This window comes from Podarcis vaucheri (genome assembly GCF_965113315.1).
Source record: "Podarcis vaucheri genome assembly, chromosome: 2".
Lineage (NCBI taxonomy): Eukaryota > Metazoa > Chordata > Lepidosauria > Squamata > Lacertidae > Podarcis > Podarcis vaucheri.
Window position 1 is genome coordinate 101092274 of NC_138760.1, and position 15139 is coordinate 101107412.

A 15139-nucleotide genomic window follows, 5' to 3' on the forward strand; every position below is an offset into this window, starting at 1 on the left:
ACTAGATGACCCTTGTGGGACCTCCCTACTCTATAATTCGATATTTTAGGTGTATGGTAGGTGGGTGTGGTTTGGGGGAAATGGCCCAACCTGGAACATGTGCTGGGTCTAATTTGGCCGGCATGCCACAGGTTCCCCACCCATGTCAGAGAAGCTTAGGTTTCAGATCTGTTAAAACTCTTGACTTCCATTAATACATCAGCCTCCCTAGTATTATATATGCATATTTAACAGATATGAAAACTAAATAACTGAAAGGATATATTTCTCCAGGTCCCTCATTAGCATTATTCTCACTTTAATCAATGGATCTTTGGGCAGAATGAACTACTGCTCCATAAAGATTTGGGCAAGAAGACAGCGCAAGAAGATGGGAGAGTTGGAAAAAATCCGCATCCCTGCTTCTTTATTCTGAAGCTTTCTCCACTGATGAACGGCGCCTGCCAACAGAGACTTCGTAAGAAGCACTTGAAATTTCTGTAAATAAATAACACCCAGATAAAATCAAACTTTGGAACAGTTTATTTGTATTCATTTATGCGGGGGGACTTGGGAGAGCAGTCCTGTACTCCAACACGCCAGGGGAGGGAGATGCAGCCACGACTCCTGCGCCACGTCTATCCTGCACTCATCCTGAACAGGATGAAAGGAACACCCTGATCTCAACAGAAGCATCCCCATTGTCCGCAGCAAGACTGCCAGTGCGCCCAGCAATCACAGCCACTCCAAAAGGCAAAAAGGTAACACCTACTACTCAGTCACAATCAAGTCATGGGGGCACTGTTTAGCAATCCAGAGGCATGAGACAGGGCACAAACAGCCCTTTCTGTCCACTCCTCTCCACTGGCACCCCATGTGGTCAACCTCTCCTGCTACAGTGGTACCTCTGGTTGCGAATGGAACCCGTTGCAACATGAAAACAGCGCAACCCACAGTGGCACATCTGCGCACGCACGGGTTGTGATTCGCCGCTTCTGTGCATATGCGTGATGTCATTTTGCGCTTCTGTGCATGCGTGAGTGGCGAAATCCGGAAGTAACCCTTTCTGGTACTTCCGTGTCACCGCGGGACATAACCTGAAAGAACGTAACATGAAGCGGACATAACATGAGGTTGACTGTATTTTGCCTTTCCCTTCATGCTCTCTCTGTCACCAATTCTTCCTAAATGATCACCCCATACAGCATGGCCACCCCACTTGTGCTTGCTGCCCCCTCACAGTAAAACCAGCCTGTGTCAACACAGCATGGAGGGGCCACCAGCCCAGAAATCATCCACCTTGCTATCCACTCCCCCTCTCAGAGGCTAGCAGAGCAAAGGTCATACTCGCGAGGAAAAGGGGTCCCTGGCAAGAAAGAAGCAAGGTCGTGTGGCGAAGTCATAGCTTTTATTGGTGGAGGAAATGCCAAGAGAGAAAGGTACACAGGTGTAGGGCTGCCAGACAATCGCTGCGGTAGGGCTCCTGTGCCTTGGTGCAGTGGCTCTCCAAAGGACGGACAGTAGCCACGTCCCTCGGGGCTCCAGCACTATGTTGTGAGCACCTTCGCAGGTGTCACACAGCTGTCAAAGCTGCCTGGGTGCATCCTGGCCACTAGTGCTGGTCACAAGGTGGGTCTCCCATCCTAGTCTGCACAAAGCAGCGTGTGGGAGAAGGTCCTGTGGAAGGGAAGGCAGAGAGAGGGTAACAATCAAAACAGGCAGGAATAGTAGCAGCCTTCGATGCACAATAGATAAATGCATGGAGGTGAGAGAGAAAATGAAACAAGGGCCCCCTGAGTGCTTATGCGTCAGTCTACAGTGAACCCCTGGGAGCATGGCATGACAACAGCTTGCTCTACTCCACCATGCATCTGGCCAGTGATCTTGCAAGGCCAAAATAATGGTGAGTGTTTTGGCTGGCACTGGCTGGAATGGATTGCCTCGCATTCACAGACAGCTTGCCAGCAGGGAGTGGGGTGGGTGAGCACTTGCCCCATGTAGCAAACGCCGCTCTGAGCTGTTCAGGGGAACGGCGTTGCAGCTGCACAGCTTGGGCAAGAGACAATATTCACACGGAGCAAGGGGCATACGATTGCAGAGGATACGCTTTTTGCAGAACGTTCCCGCTTCCCTTGCTTACCTGTGTGGGGTGCTCTGTCCCGTCATTCCCAGCTCTGGCAGTGGGACTGTTGGCTGTTGGCGTTCTAGGCAGAGAAGTGTTAGCAATGTGCTCCAGCGTCATCTCTAGAGAGAGATGGAGAGATGCTGCTTGGTGCAGTGCTTCCTTTATTTATTACTGGGAGGAGAGGAACACAACCTGAGACAGGAGCCAGCAACAGACCCATCACCATGGTTATCATCTAAGTGCTCCTAACCTGGGGCCAGGCATATATACAAAGGAACACAGGAAGCTCCCTTGCACTGAGTCAAGCCAGTTGTTCCGTCTAGCTCAGTGCCGTTCACACTGACTGGCAGAGGCTCTCCAGGGTTTCAGGCAAGTGTCTCCCCCAGGCCTACTTGGAGATGCCAGGGATTGAACCCAGGACCTTCTGCACACAAAGCAGATGTTCTACCACTGAGCTGTGGCCCTTCCCCTATGCATTGTTTATTTATTTGCTCTGTTATGTATACCCCATCTTTCATTCAAGGGAAGGCACAAGTCTGTCTCTTCCCCGGTTCCACCCACCGTGTCTTCACCCTCTTTCTGATGCTACATTGGCACAGTTGCTTTGGCACAGAAGGATAAGGTGCCATAGTGTTGCTCCAGGGTATTCTCACAGTTCTGCTAGTGCTAGGTGTTCTATACCCATCAGCCCCAGCCAGCACAGTTGGGTCACATTCTGTAGGCATAGGGGCCTTTGTGCCATATCCTTGTAGCCTTTTATAGCCAGCATTAACTATCGCACCCTCGCTTATCCATTCACAGGGGAGTTTTTAACCACATTTGCTTCTCATTTGTTTGGTACTGTCCACGATAAACTCAAGAGATATGCTCTGAAGAAAAATGACTTCAGGAGGTGTAGTTGCTAATGGAAGATAATCCTGCCTTAATACACCCATTTGAATTCAGTCCATGATCCACTCCCGGTCACAATAAACATCCCGTGCTCACAATCAGATACAATGCTGGTAAGAAACCAGCCGCTTTAATAGGGTGAAGAATAAGACCTCGGAAAATGGGGCAGTCTTTCATTCAGAACATCTCTGTGAAATCATGAATCAAAGACACACAGGGTTTGTTTGATAGATGAGGTCACACTGAGCTAGAAAAGGGATGGGAGAGCAGCTTCCCAGCTCAGGGACACCACATAGCAATTATCTATACTTTCGTGAATTAAAAAGTTGCTATGTTCCAGCATTTTAGTTTCACCTTTTTTAAAAAAAAGAAGTAGTAAATTACAGTATGTTTTCCAAACTGCAGTTCACACACATTTAATTAAATGTCTGGATTAAAGGTGTTTTATTCAGCTTCCTATTATTCTACCAGCAACATTAAAGCCACACACCTGTCATGACTCCCTCTCCTTCACTTTGATGCACTAGACTAGAGCATGTCTGTGCGATGGGGAGGGGGACAGCATAAATTTAGCTTTTAACCTGCATTTCCCCCTAAAATAGCAACTTGGGGGCTATGTGCATGATTTTCAAGGGGAAATGTTCCCGCTTCTGCTAGAACCACTATCCATATCCAAATGGCCCCCGTCTTTGCTTTATTATTACTATTATTATTATTAGAGAGGTGACCCCAGTTCTCTAATGACTCATCTACTTGGATTTCATAGATACAGAAAGGTGCATTTAACTTCCAAACATTTTCATCGTGTGGCAGACAATAATGTTTTTGTTTTCCGTTTGAAACAGGCCTGTGTGAAATACTTAAAAAAATCTTTATAGCCTGTGTTCTTGTGTCTAATATTAACATTATCTTCATAAGTCTAGCCATGACTGTTTCAAAAGAAAACCAGGCAAGGAGAATATAATTCCACCCCGCCTAAAGAATCTGTTTAAAATTCTGCCGGAAGCTTATCTTAAAAGAGCCATCAATCGACTCGCCAGGCTCAAGAATGAGAAAATGGAAATGGAAACGCATATAAAACCCATAAAACCAAGGGAAAGAAACTGAACTGGGAAACCTCAATATTTTTTTCTTCCTACAACCCTACCCCAGAAGTTTTTCTGCTCTGGGGAATGGAAATTTGCTGAACTAGTGAGCAGACACAAAAGAAGTTCCACTCGGAACTGCAAGCTGATTCACACGTGACATTCAGAAACTTGTGTTAGTAGCATTTGTGAAATGAATTGCCAGTGTTTATATTGAGACAACTATATACCGGTACTTGAAGATGCTGCATACCACCCTTCCCAAGTAACAAGTGTACATTCTGCCCACCTGCCCTTACATGAAGATCATGGCTGTGTAGCAAAACCATCAAAAATAAGGCAAACCTAAACAGGGAAAGGCAGAAATATTCTACAAAATGAATTAAAAGTGAGGTTGACTTCAGCTGCTGATCCAGGAAGTCTTTCTGGAAAGGGCTATTTTTCAGCATCACTGTTGGCTGAGGCGGCAGATTGTTTATCTCTCATTTCAGTAAATGGGTTTATAACTGGATTGCATCTTTAAAAGCCATCATTCCTCCCTTGGCATGTACTATGGTAAGATCCCACAGAACAAAGCATCTTGCACTGTCCTGTGTGGTACCTATAGAGTCATTTCAGCAAAATATACCTAAGCAGTGAGCAGGAAAAGGACTGTGTCCAATCTCTGCACAACACTGCGCATGATCATACACATTCAACGCATGGGCAGTCATAGCGCATTCAATCAGTACTCCGCTTTTTGGAGTTCAGTCCTTGCATTGACTTTTCAAATTCACCAACCATATACAGTGGTACCTCGGGTTAAGTACTTAATTCGTTCCGGAAGTCCGTTCTTAACCTGAAACTGTTTTTAACCTGAAGCACCACTTTAGCTAATGGGGCCTCCCGCTGCTGGAGTACAATTTCTGTTCTCGTCCTGAAGCAAAGTTCTTAACCCAAGGTACTATTTCTGAGTTAGCGGAGTCTGTAACCTGAAGCATATGTAACCTGAAGCGTATGTAACCCGAGGTACCACTGTACTCCATTCACATTAGAATCTGTGTTACTCCTTGCACAAGTGTGCAGCACTATGTGTCAACAGCCTTATCATCGTCTCCCAAAAAGTAGGAGCACCATTAAGACAGCACTACTCTGCTACACCAACCCCAAGGGTCATGGGAAGCAGCCCAGAGAAAACTACAAAACTGGCAGGCACGCAACTGAGCAATGTGAGGTAGGTGTAAAAAAGGATACAATTTGCATAGCCGGGACCAATCGTTGCTCCTTGTAAGTGTCGGTGCATGCTATATATAAAGCGTGTGTGCTTGAGAGAGAGAGACAGAGACAGACAGAACATCCTTTTCACACCTTTCCTTAGGTACCCAGAAGGCGCATCAGGTCCGCCTGCTAATCTGCGCCCTGAAGAGCAGCCCTTTAGAGCTGTGATCCCGAACATCCTTCCGATTTATATTCCCTTTGCAATCCAAGGAAACTTTCGCGGGTTTCTCAGGATCCGAGGCTGCGAGGCCACATGACACTGAAGAACGCCCCCCCCCCGCCGCCACCGCATCTTCGCAAACTCCCCATCCCAGCCAAAAAACAGATCGCTAGAGTGTTTCATGACCGACGAGCATGCAGAAGACAATGCAATTACAGTAGTGGAGAAATACATAAAATGCATTGAAAATAATAATGCATATTTTAAAAATGCCTCTTTTTTTAAAGGCTTTACCTCACGTTCGCAATCGCAAACTTCCCTCGGGCAGCGCCGCGCCTGCCCGTTTTTCTGTGGAGACGTGGCTCCCTCTTGGAAACCTGAGCCTGAGCCTGAGCCGCCGCTGCTGCCGCCGCCGCCTCTTCTTCCTCCTCTCGCTCCGCAGCCTGGACGGGTCGGAAGCGCCCCGGGGCGAAGTCCCCGCCGGGCCCGGAGGAGGAGGAGGCGCGCGCCGGGCGGCTTCCCCCCGCGGCCGCTTTCAAAGGCGGCTCGTCGGCGTCGCTGCCCACGAAGAGGTAGAGCAGCAGCAGGAGCGCCAGGCAGAGCGCCAGGGCCACCACTTTGCAGTAGAGTTTCATTGTGCGCCGGGCGGCGGCGGCAGCAGCCTCAGAGCCTCAGCCGTGCAAAAGGGGAGACGCCGCCTCGCCGCTCGTCGCCATGCCGCCCGCCCGCCCGACGGCAAGCTGCCTCCAGCCTGGACATCTTCTAAAGCGCCTTTCTCGACCGCCCGGGGCATTCCTGGAAGCGCGCGCGCGAAAGCGAAGGAGAGAGAGTTGGCGGCGCGCAGCGCCACACTAAGCCCGGCTGCGATTGCGGCGGCCGAGAGAGGGAAGGGGGTGGGTGGGAGGAGCGAGAGGGTCGCCCCTACCGTAAAGTGCAGAATAGCACCTCTTCCAATAATCCGAAAGGAAAAGCCTCTCCGAATTTGCCGCTTGCTTCCCCCTCCAACATCCCGCAATCGGTGGTTAGTTAGTTAGTTATGCACTGATGAAAATCACAGAAGAAACTGCATATCTGTTACTGTTTACTATTGGATTCTAATGGCTTATTGAATTTATTATGGCTTTATCTGATATAAATTGTTTGTTTTAAAGTTATTGTGACTTTTTATATTGGGTCTGAGTGTTACTATAAATGTTGTTTTTTGTTGTTGTTGTTGTTGTTACTGTTAGTGGTAGTAGTACAGTAGTAGTGTTGGAAACCGCCCAGAGTGGCTAGGGCAACTCAGCAAGATGGGCGGGGTATAAATAAATTATTATTATTATTATTATTATTATTATTATTATTATTATTATTATTATTATTATAGTTAGTGGCAGAATTGAGATTCAAGAGGACCTTAACAGGTTGGAGAACTGGGCCAAAACCAACAAAAAAGAAATTCAATAGGTTCAAATGTCAGGTTCTACACTTAAACAGGAAGAATCATGGGCGTAGCCAGGATTTTCGTTGGGAGACGCATGCCTTTTGTTGGGGAGGGCAGAACCTCAGCTATGTATTTTTATTGATTTTTATTTATTTAGCTGCCCCCCTGGCTATGCCCACGGGAAGAATCAGCTGCACAGATATAAGATGGGGGACACCTGGCTTACCAGCAGTAGATGTGAAAAGGATTTAGGGGTCTTAGAAGACCACAAGCTTAACATGAGTCCATAGTGTGATGCAGCAGCAGCAAAAAAAGCTAATGCTATTCTAGGTTGTACCAACAGAAGTATAGTGTCCCCATCAAGGGAAGTTATTCTGCCTTAGACCCCACCTGGAGTACTATGTCTAGTTCTGGGTGTCCATAAGGATATGGAAAAGCTGGAGATTGTGCAGAGGAGAGCAACCAAGATGATCGAGAGTCTGGAAACCAAGCCCTATGAGGAATGGTTGAGGGAGTTGGGTATATTTAGCCTGGATACAAGGAGACTGAGTGGAGATATCATAGACATCTTCAGATATTCTAAAAGATATTTGAATATCACATGGAAGTTGGAGCAACCTTGTTTTCTCTTGCTGTGGAGGGTAGGACCTGAACCAGTGGCTTCAAGTTACAAGAAAGGAGATTCCAACTAAACATCAGAAAGAACTTTCCGCAATATCTTGTAAGAGTTCCTCAAGATCTCACCAGAAGCTGCCATCACCACTAGATCTCTTTGCTTCTCTGATGGTGATGCCAGCAGCAGGAGGCCACCTCTTGGCATTCTGCCGCCCAAGGTGGCTGCCTCATTCTGCCTCATGGGCAGGCTGGACCTGGCTAGTAGCCACTGATAATACCCTTATATCTACAGTATTTGTCCTTTGAAGCTATTCAGCATAGTGCCTGCTAATCTTGGGGTCCAATCATCATCAGTGCACACCATGCCAATGGTGATCCAATCACTACCTCTTGTGGGAACAAATTCCATGGTTTAATTATGCACTGTGTTAAGAAGTTATTTTGTCTGTCCTGAATCTTCCAACATTCGGCTCCCCTGGATGTCCCTGACTTCTAATACAGTCGTACCTTGGTTCTCAAACGGAATCTATTCCAGAAGTCCATACAACTTCTGAAAACGTTCGAAAACCAAGGCATGGCTTCCGATTGGCTGCAGGAGCTTCCTGCACTCAATCGGAAGCCGCAGAAGCCGCGTCGGACGTTCGGCTTCCAAAAAAAGTTCACAGACCGGAACACTCATTCGGGAGCCAAAACATTCGAATCACAAGGCATTCGAAAACCAAGATATGACTGTATTATGAAATGGAGAGCAAATCTCTCTATTCACAGTTTGTGTGACTACTGTATTCCCATTTTACAAATAAAAGGCCAAAGCTGAGCGATACTAATTTACCTCATAGCAACACCCAACAAAAGCAGGATTTGCACATTGACAAGAACATAATAACTGGTTTGCTGGATCAGATCATCTGGTCCAACACTCAGAAACAGGGTGTGATAGTCTCTGTAGCTATATAATATGATTCATTATATGATTCATGTAATTTCTACAGCTCAATAGCAGGCAACGCATTGCAGTGTAACACTTGTTGCAAACTTCCACTCTCGTTTCTTTCATTAAATAATCTATTCCTTTAAGCATCTTGAAAATTTGGGCTCCATGAAGGATGAAGGCCTTGCTTCAGCATTTCCTAAAATTACAATTTAGGGTGCTGCATTTTTTTGGCTCAAAGGGTTATGCCCAGTCTAGTCCAGTGTCCTGTCTGGTGGTTAAATCAGAGAATCCTAGTACATCTGGGCTCTTTCCAGTAACTTGCTGCATTACTCAGAGGAGCTGAGCATATGATTTGCTCAAGTGAACTATGATAATTAATCCCTCTTGGAAGAAATACCAGATGAGAACATGCAACAGTGAGTTGTCAGTAGGGTTACTAGTAACCAGGGAAAAACCCACCCTTTCCAGTTTGGGTGTATTTCCCCTCATCTTTCTCAAAGAGAGAGAACAAAGGTCATCCCCACATGCAGGGAAGCTCTCTGTTGACAAAAGCAAAGGCCCTCAATTCCATCCACTGCAACAGTTGGCCAAATGTTCATGTGCATTTTTGCCTTCCAGGATATATACTGAGCACACCAAACAGCTACTGCCCACAGCAATCCTAAAAAGAAGAGTGGGAATAACCTACACTCACAGTCCCTGCAGGCTCCCCATACTCACAGGCAGAGACGGGGACTTCCCCACCCCCAGCCTGGGGGCCACATTGCTCTCTGAAAATCTTTCCAGGGGCCACATGCCAATGATGGGCAGAGCAATGCATGCAAATGTTCCCTTTGTGCAATAGGCTGCTTTCCACATACCCTTTAGTGTCCTCCACTGAGGCAAACAAGAGGCATGATCAGAGTTCCGGGACGCAATCTGGTCAGGCAAAAACACACAAGCAAGACTGGTGAGGGGTGTGGCCTATGGAGAATCCCAGGGGCCTGAAGGCCAAGACCTGATGTTTCCCATTCTTTCCCACAAAGAACAGAGGCATGAGCAGTAAGTAGCACAACGCTTCCGTGGCTCTATCTTCTCTTTTCCCTCCTTACAAACCCCCTGCTATGAAGTGACTATTTGCTTCAATTGCTCCTGAGTCAATGTGCCCAGGATTGTGCTGTAAACCACAGGAGTTGAATCTGCTTATGCAGAGACCACTCCTGTCTCCTTTGAAAGGGCTGGTAGGCTAGTGCAAGCATGAAGTCTTTGCCCCACAAATGCTTTGTAATAATTTGGACTTTTTTTTCTGCACGCATGCACAGGCACACTTTACCCCCGTTTTTCCATACGGCTTCCTGAAAGGGATGCCAGCAAGCCTGAGTGCTACGTAAAAGCAGAGGTCTTAAATATCACCCACTCAAGTGGATTGCGATGAATAACCTAGGCTGGCACATGCATAATCCGAAGGGTGTAGGTTGTACCCAATGTAAGTCCTACTCAGAGTAGACTCACTGAAATTAGACTAACTCACATCCATTCATTTCACTGGATCTGCTCTGTGTAGAACTTATCTGAATACAGCCATTATGTTGCACAAACCTGCCTTAGGACAAAAGAAATTTTATTGCTCTCTCTGAACTAGATTCAATTTGTCTCAGTGGTGACATTTTTAAAGGAAGGAGCTTGGCCTGATAGTTATGAATCTGCCCTGCCCAAAAAGAGCACTGAATGTCTCCTTCTTTCTGTAAGGGGCAACTGATTTATGGGGGAGGGGTGTTGACTGTTGCGTCTTTTTGTTTTTATGTGGCTTGAAGAATGCTTGGCCAGCATTGTCTGGAAAGCTAACTAAAACCAGATGTTTCTCTCTGTAAACAAAGCAAACCAAGTTCACGCCCAGTATAAACATAACACGATTCAAGTGGGATCTTTGCATGTAGTATGGTGAATTGCATAGGATACTTTCCATCTCTTTTCGCATCTGTACATTGCATACCGTCCTCATTTAGTGATCTCCTGTATCTGGGAAAACCAGCGATGACGTCACTTGTATTTTCATTTACACACTGGATATGCATTCAATAGACTGTGCAAATACTTTTACAGTAATCTGACAGCAGAGCATATGAGTCCTCTGCATCCAGGCATTAATTTATTATTGTGTGGATCAGAGGAAGGAAACCTGTGACCTTCCAAATATTGCTGGACTATATATCCCACCATCTTTGATGACTGGCTGTGCTGACTGGGACTGATGTGAGTTGGAGTCCAGCAACAACTGAAGGGTTCTCCCCCCTTGCTGTCGAAGTAAGGCGACCATAAATCCACCACTGTGAGTTCTAAAAAGTTTGGGATCCAGTTTCTTGTTGTCACAGCTGGAACAGGTTAATGGAGCTTACTCCCAGGTTAGTGAATAAACCGACTTCATCCAGTGCACAAGATACAATGGGTGATATCCAACATCAATCATATTCAGAATAGATCCACGGAAATTAATGGACTTAAATTTCTTGTCCAGTGATTTAAAGGGGTCTGCTCTGAGTATGGCTAACATTGGATAATAACCAAATAGAAACACACACTGGAGATTAAAAGAAAATAAAGTTCACCTCAGAACTTTGCCAGAACAGAAAATTATTTACCAAATGGCAGGGGTATGTGCGTTCAAATTACCGTAACTGAATGGGACAAATTATTCCACAATATGGATGCAGCCACTGTAAAGGTTCTTTGTCGTTTTCTCCCAGCTACGCATTCATCCACCATAGTCTGGACACAGAGAAGGGCAACTCCATTTGCAATGTATATCAGTGGTTAAATGTTGTTTCTTAGTACACAGGTTTGATTCATTAGCACCGTAAAAAAATTCTGAAGGGATTCGCAATTCACATGTTTGACATAGAGCTGCCAACTGAGCAGAAACAGTACTTTGACCTGCTCCTGTGCCTTCAACTGCTACTTGTACCAGTAAGTGGAGCTTTTAATAACATGGAAATAAGCAACATCAGCTGCTAATGCCTGCAGATCAAGCTATCAGGGTCACGACAAGAGTTTGCAGGAATAATTCCCGTACCTGAAAAATAAAATAAAACATGCATTAATTGTTTCAAAGCAAAGTAGCCAACTTCTCTGGTTTGTGGATTACAGCCAATAACATAAAACAGGTGAAGTGATGTAACATCAGCCTAGTTACAAATTGACAGTAATGATCTTATCATCGTCAGAAACAGGATGGAAAAAAGTATTTAACATGGGAATCAGTCCAGTGTAAAAGGCATTAGCGATACATCATTTTTTTAAAGCAGATGATAAAGATGATTGATCCCATAATTAGGTTGTTAGTCTATTGCTGCAGAGGCGTAAGATGAGAAATCTATGACTTTTTCATGTCACCACAAAAATATAGGACATTACACTGAATTGGCAGCTCCCACTGAAAATGTGTTTTCAGCTCCCCCTTCCCCCTCCATAACAGAGATGGGAATCTGTGGGCCTTCAAAGGTGGTTGGACTGCAACTCGTATCATCCCTGATTATTGATCATGCTGGCTGTGGTAGATAGGACTTAGGACAGGATACCCATTTTCTGATATCACAACATGGTTTATTTCCTTTCCTCAGCTCCATGTTATGATGTCAGGACATGAATACAGTGGTACCTCGGGTTACAGACTCCGCTAACCCAGAAATAGTACCTCAGGTTAAAAACTTTGCTTCAGGATGAGAAGAGAAATCGTGCGGTGGCAGCGCAGTGGCAGTGGGAGGCCCCATTAGCTAAAGTGGTGCTTCAGGTTAAGAACAGTTTCAGATTAAGAACGGACCTCTAGAACGAATGAAGCTCTTAACCTGAGGTACCACTGTATGGTCTCTCAGAGACTATGGGAGTGGGAAGCTATGTGATGGTTGGATTTGGTGGCAGTCACAAATATGGAGTAACGTCTACTTTGGTTCCAGTGAGAATCTTTCTTCCTCAGACACAACCTCATGGGAGTATGAACTTAAAGAGTGTAGGATGCAGGGTTGAGTTACACTCTTTCTCTATGAATATCATGATCCTGCTCCACTTCAGCCATCCTGCTGTCTGTGTTAATTGCATTATACCCCACCTTTCCAACAAGGAGCTCAAGGCTTCGGCCACAGTTCTCCTCCTCCCCACAACAACCCTGTGTGGTAGAGTGGATGGCTGGCTCAAAGTCACCCAGTGAGCTTCATGGCTGAGTGGCACTTTGAACCATGGTCTCCAAGCAGTGGCGTAGTGTGGGGGGTGCAGGGGGGGCCCGGCCGCACCGGGCGCAACATCTGGGGGTTAGGGTTAGGGGGCGCAAATCCACGGGTTAGGGGGCGCAAATTACTTGCCTTGCCCCGGGTGCTGACAACCCACGCTACGCCACTGTCTCCAAGGTCCCTAGTCCAGCACTGTAATCATTGCACATGTTCTGTTGTGTTTTGTGTTCCAAAAGGGTGTTCCTGAGTAGCAGAAGAGGAATGAATTCCCTGCCTGTTGGCTGGCAGTACTGAGCTTGCTGCTGGCTGGCCCAGTGGCACAGCATGGGTTGCCTGCACCCAGGGCTGCGCAGAGGGGAGGTGGGGCTAGGGAGGGAAACGGATGGAGTCTGCATATGGATTCAACACCTAATGGCGTCCATGTCACCCAAATAGCAGCCACAGAGATAAGAAAAAAAGAGCCGCTCTGTTGTCTGGAGAGGCCACTTCTTGGATCGCATGGAGAAGCTGTTTCCAATTGAGCCCACCAAGGGAAGTGCACAGCTGTATTTAGGCAGCACTGGGTGCTTCCCCAAACAATTTTGTGGCTGGAGCACACACACACACACCATGGCACCAACCATACTACGCCACTGGGCTGGCCCACTGGCGCTGCTGGAGTGGGGGCACAGGAGCACAGTCTTGCGTGTGTGTGTGTGGTGTTGCCAAGGGTGTATTGGGGTCACTTCACTGTTGCTGCAGGCCCATTGGCTTCTTCTGTATGTGGGTGGCATGTGGTGGCTGCAGAGTTTCCAGGGAAATTGAGTGCATGTATGCTGTTTTTGTAATTCCTGGCAATGAATGTTTCCTCCTCCTTCCTGACTTCAGAACACATTGAATATGGTGGCCCTTTGGCTGGGGAAGCTGTGGTGTACCCCCACCCCAACACAGTGTGAATACAGTGGTACCTCGGGTTAAGTACTTAATTCGTTCCGGAGGTCTGTTCTTAACCTGAAACTGTTCTTAACTTGAAGTACCACTTTAGCTAATGGGGCCTCCTGCTGCTGCTGCGCCGCCAGAGCATGATTTCTGTTCTCATCTTGAAGCAAAGTTCTTAACCCGGGGTACTATTTCTGGGTTAGCGGAGTCTGTAACCTGAAGCGTCTGTAACCTGAGGTACCACTGTATTGGATAACACTGTTAGTTAAAAGTTAAGCATAGGATTGGGCTATAAATATTATGGCAAGTGAATGAAAATAACTTATTTCTTCTCTTACTCCCCCCACTTATTGTAAGACAACCCTGACATTTGATAGAAGGGAATACAGAAAGTGAATAAAGGGCAACATTTCAGGAATATATTATGCCTCATGCAAGGAACTTACTGAACTTAAGAGTAGCTAGACTTCGTTCTAAAAATTAACATGGAATCGAACAATTCAGCTTTCCATGTTCTCTCTGTAGGGATTAAGCAAGGGATTTGGATAAAGACTGAGCTACTCTGGAAATAAAAAAGATATCATTGGATGGTCATAACGTTATTATGAGTGAAACTATTATAGCCTATAAAGTCCTGAGAAATTAAATCAATGACCTGGAAAACAAGATCACGTTAAGGAACATTAGATTAGCAGGGTGTCCCTCAGGGCACAGAAGAGAAGAAGCTTAAGAAAAAGAAAAGAAAGAAACACGCACAATCTGGTTTCTAGTAAATGCAAGGATGAAAAATTATGCTCCCTTGCACCCAGCAGTATTCAGAGATATTTTATATTCTAATCTCTGAAGAAACACCATTTTCATCACATTTGGAGATTGGAGAGGGTACCAGCATGTGGCTGGGAAACTACGTGAAAATGTATCTTCAGCAATTATTTTGCTATCCTGTAAGTTGCATCTGTTTTAGTAGCACATGAAACCAAACTGTATCAAAGCATCTTCAAATTGACAAGCCATGAGCCTGACAGAGACCACTATGTGTGTGTGTGTCTAACCCCGCCCCCCAACCCTCTCAATCTTGTCATTGGTGTAGCTATTCTTGAAAAGTATATCTCTTTATTTCCTTAAAAGCAGGATACTTAAAAGTACCAGAGGCTCAACGAAATACCCACTGTGTTTCAAAACAACTTGTACCTGTCACATTGCTCAAATGTGAAAGCTTTTCAACCTCTCCCAACAGATACCCCCCCAAAAGAGAATGGGTAGCATTGTAAAAAAAGAAAAAGCATGTAAACAGATGACACTCCTCAAATCCTGCCCCTCTTTAGAGATCCATATCTATTTATCAATCAGCTGAATTAAAAAGGCCTACTTCATCTTGGAATATGCCCAGTTTTAAACACATTGGCCAGTTCAGAAAAAGGTGTACCCTAAATCCTATTGCATTCTTTCTCAGAACAAGGAAGTTCAACGGGACTTGCTTCTATTGTGTTAGAACTTCAGCCATACAGCTCAGTCTTGTGGCTGAGTGTCTAGAATAACCACGTTGCTCTAAC

The 15139-nt window shown here is 45.8% G+C and overlaps 1 protein-coding gene and 1 long non-coding RNA gene across 3 annotated transcripts in view; both read right to left on the reverse strand.

Moving 5' to 3' along the window:
- The window catches only part of GXYLT2 (glucoside xylosyltransferase 2), a gene marked incomplete at its 3' end in the record, with an annotated part of 28695 nt that extends 22333 nt beyond the window's left edge, over positions 1-6362 (reverse strand). The window contains exon 1 of one of the 2 annotated variants that reach the window (XM_082210265.1): positions 5792-6362. In XM_082210265.1, the coding sequence (XP_082066391.1) occupies positions 5792-6132 (341 nt within the window). In that variant the 5' untranslated portion in view covers positions 6133-6362. The remainder of the gene's footprint in view (positions 1-5791) is intronic. The other variant, XM_082210264.1, reaches the window with a different exon arrangement.
- Positions 1368-5592, reverse strand: LOC309525418. The gene is made up of 2 exons (XR_014216255.1): positions 2120-5592; positions 1368-1656 (listed from the first exon to the last, which is right to left on the reverse strand). It is a non-coding gene; the product is annotated as an uncharacterized lncRNA (long non-coding RNA).
- Positions 6363-15139: the final 8777 nt, after the last annotated feature.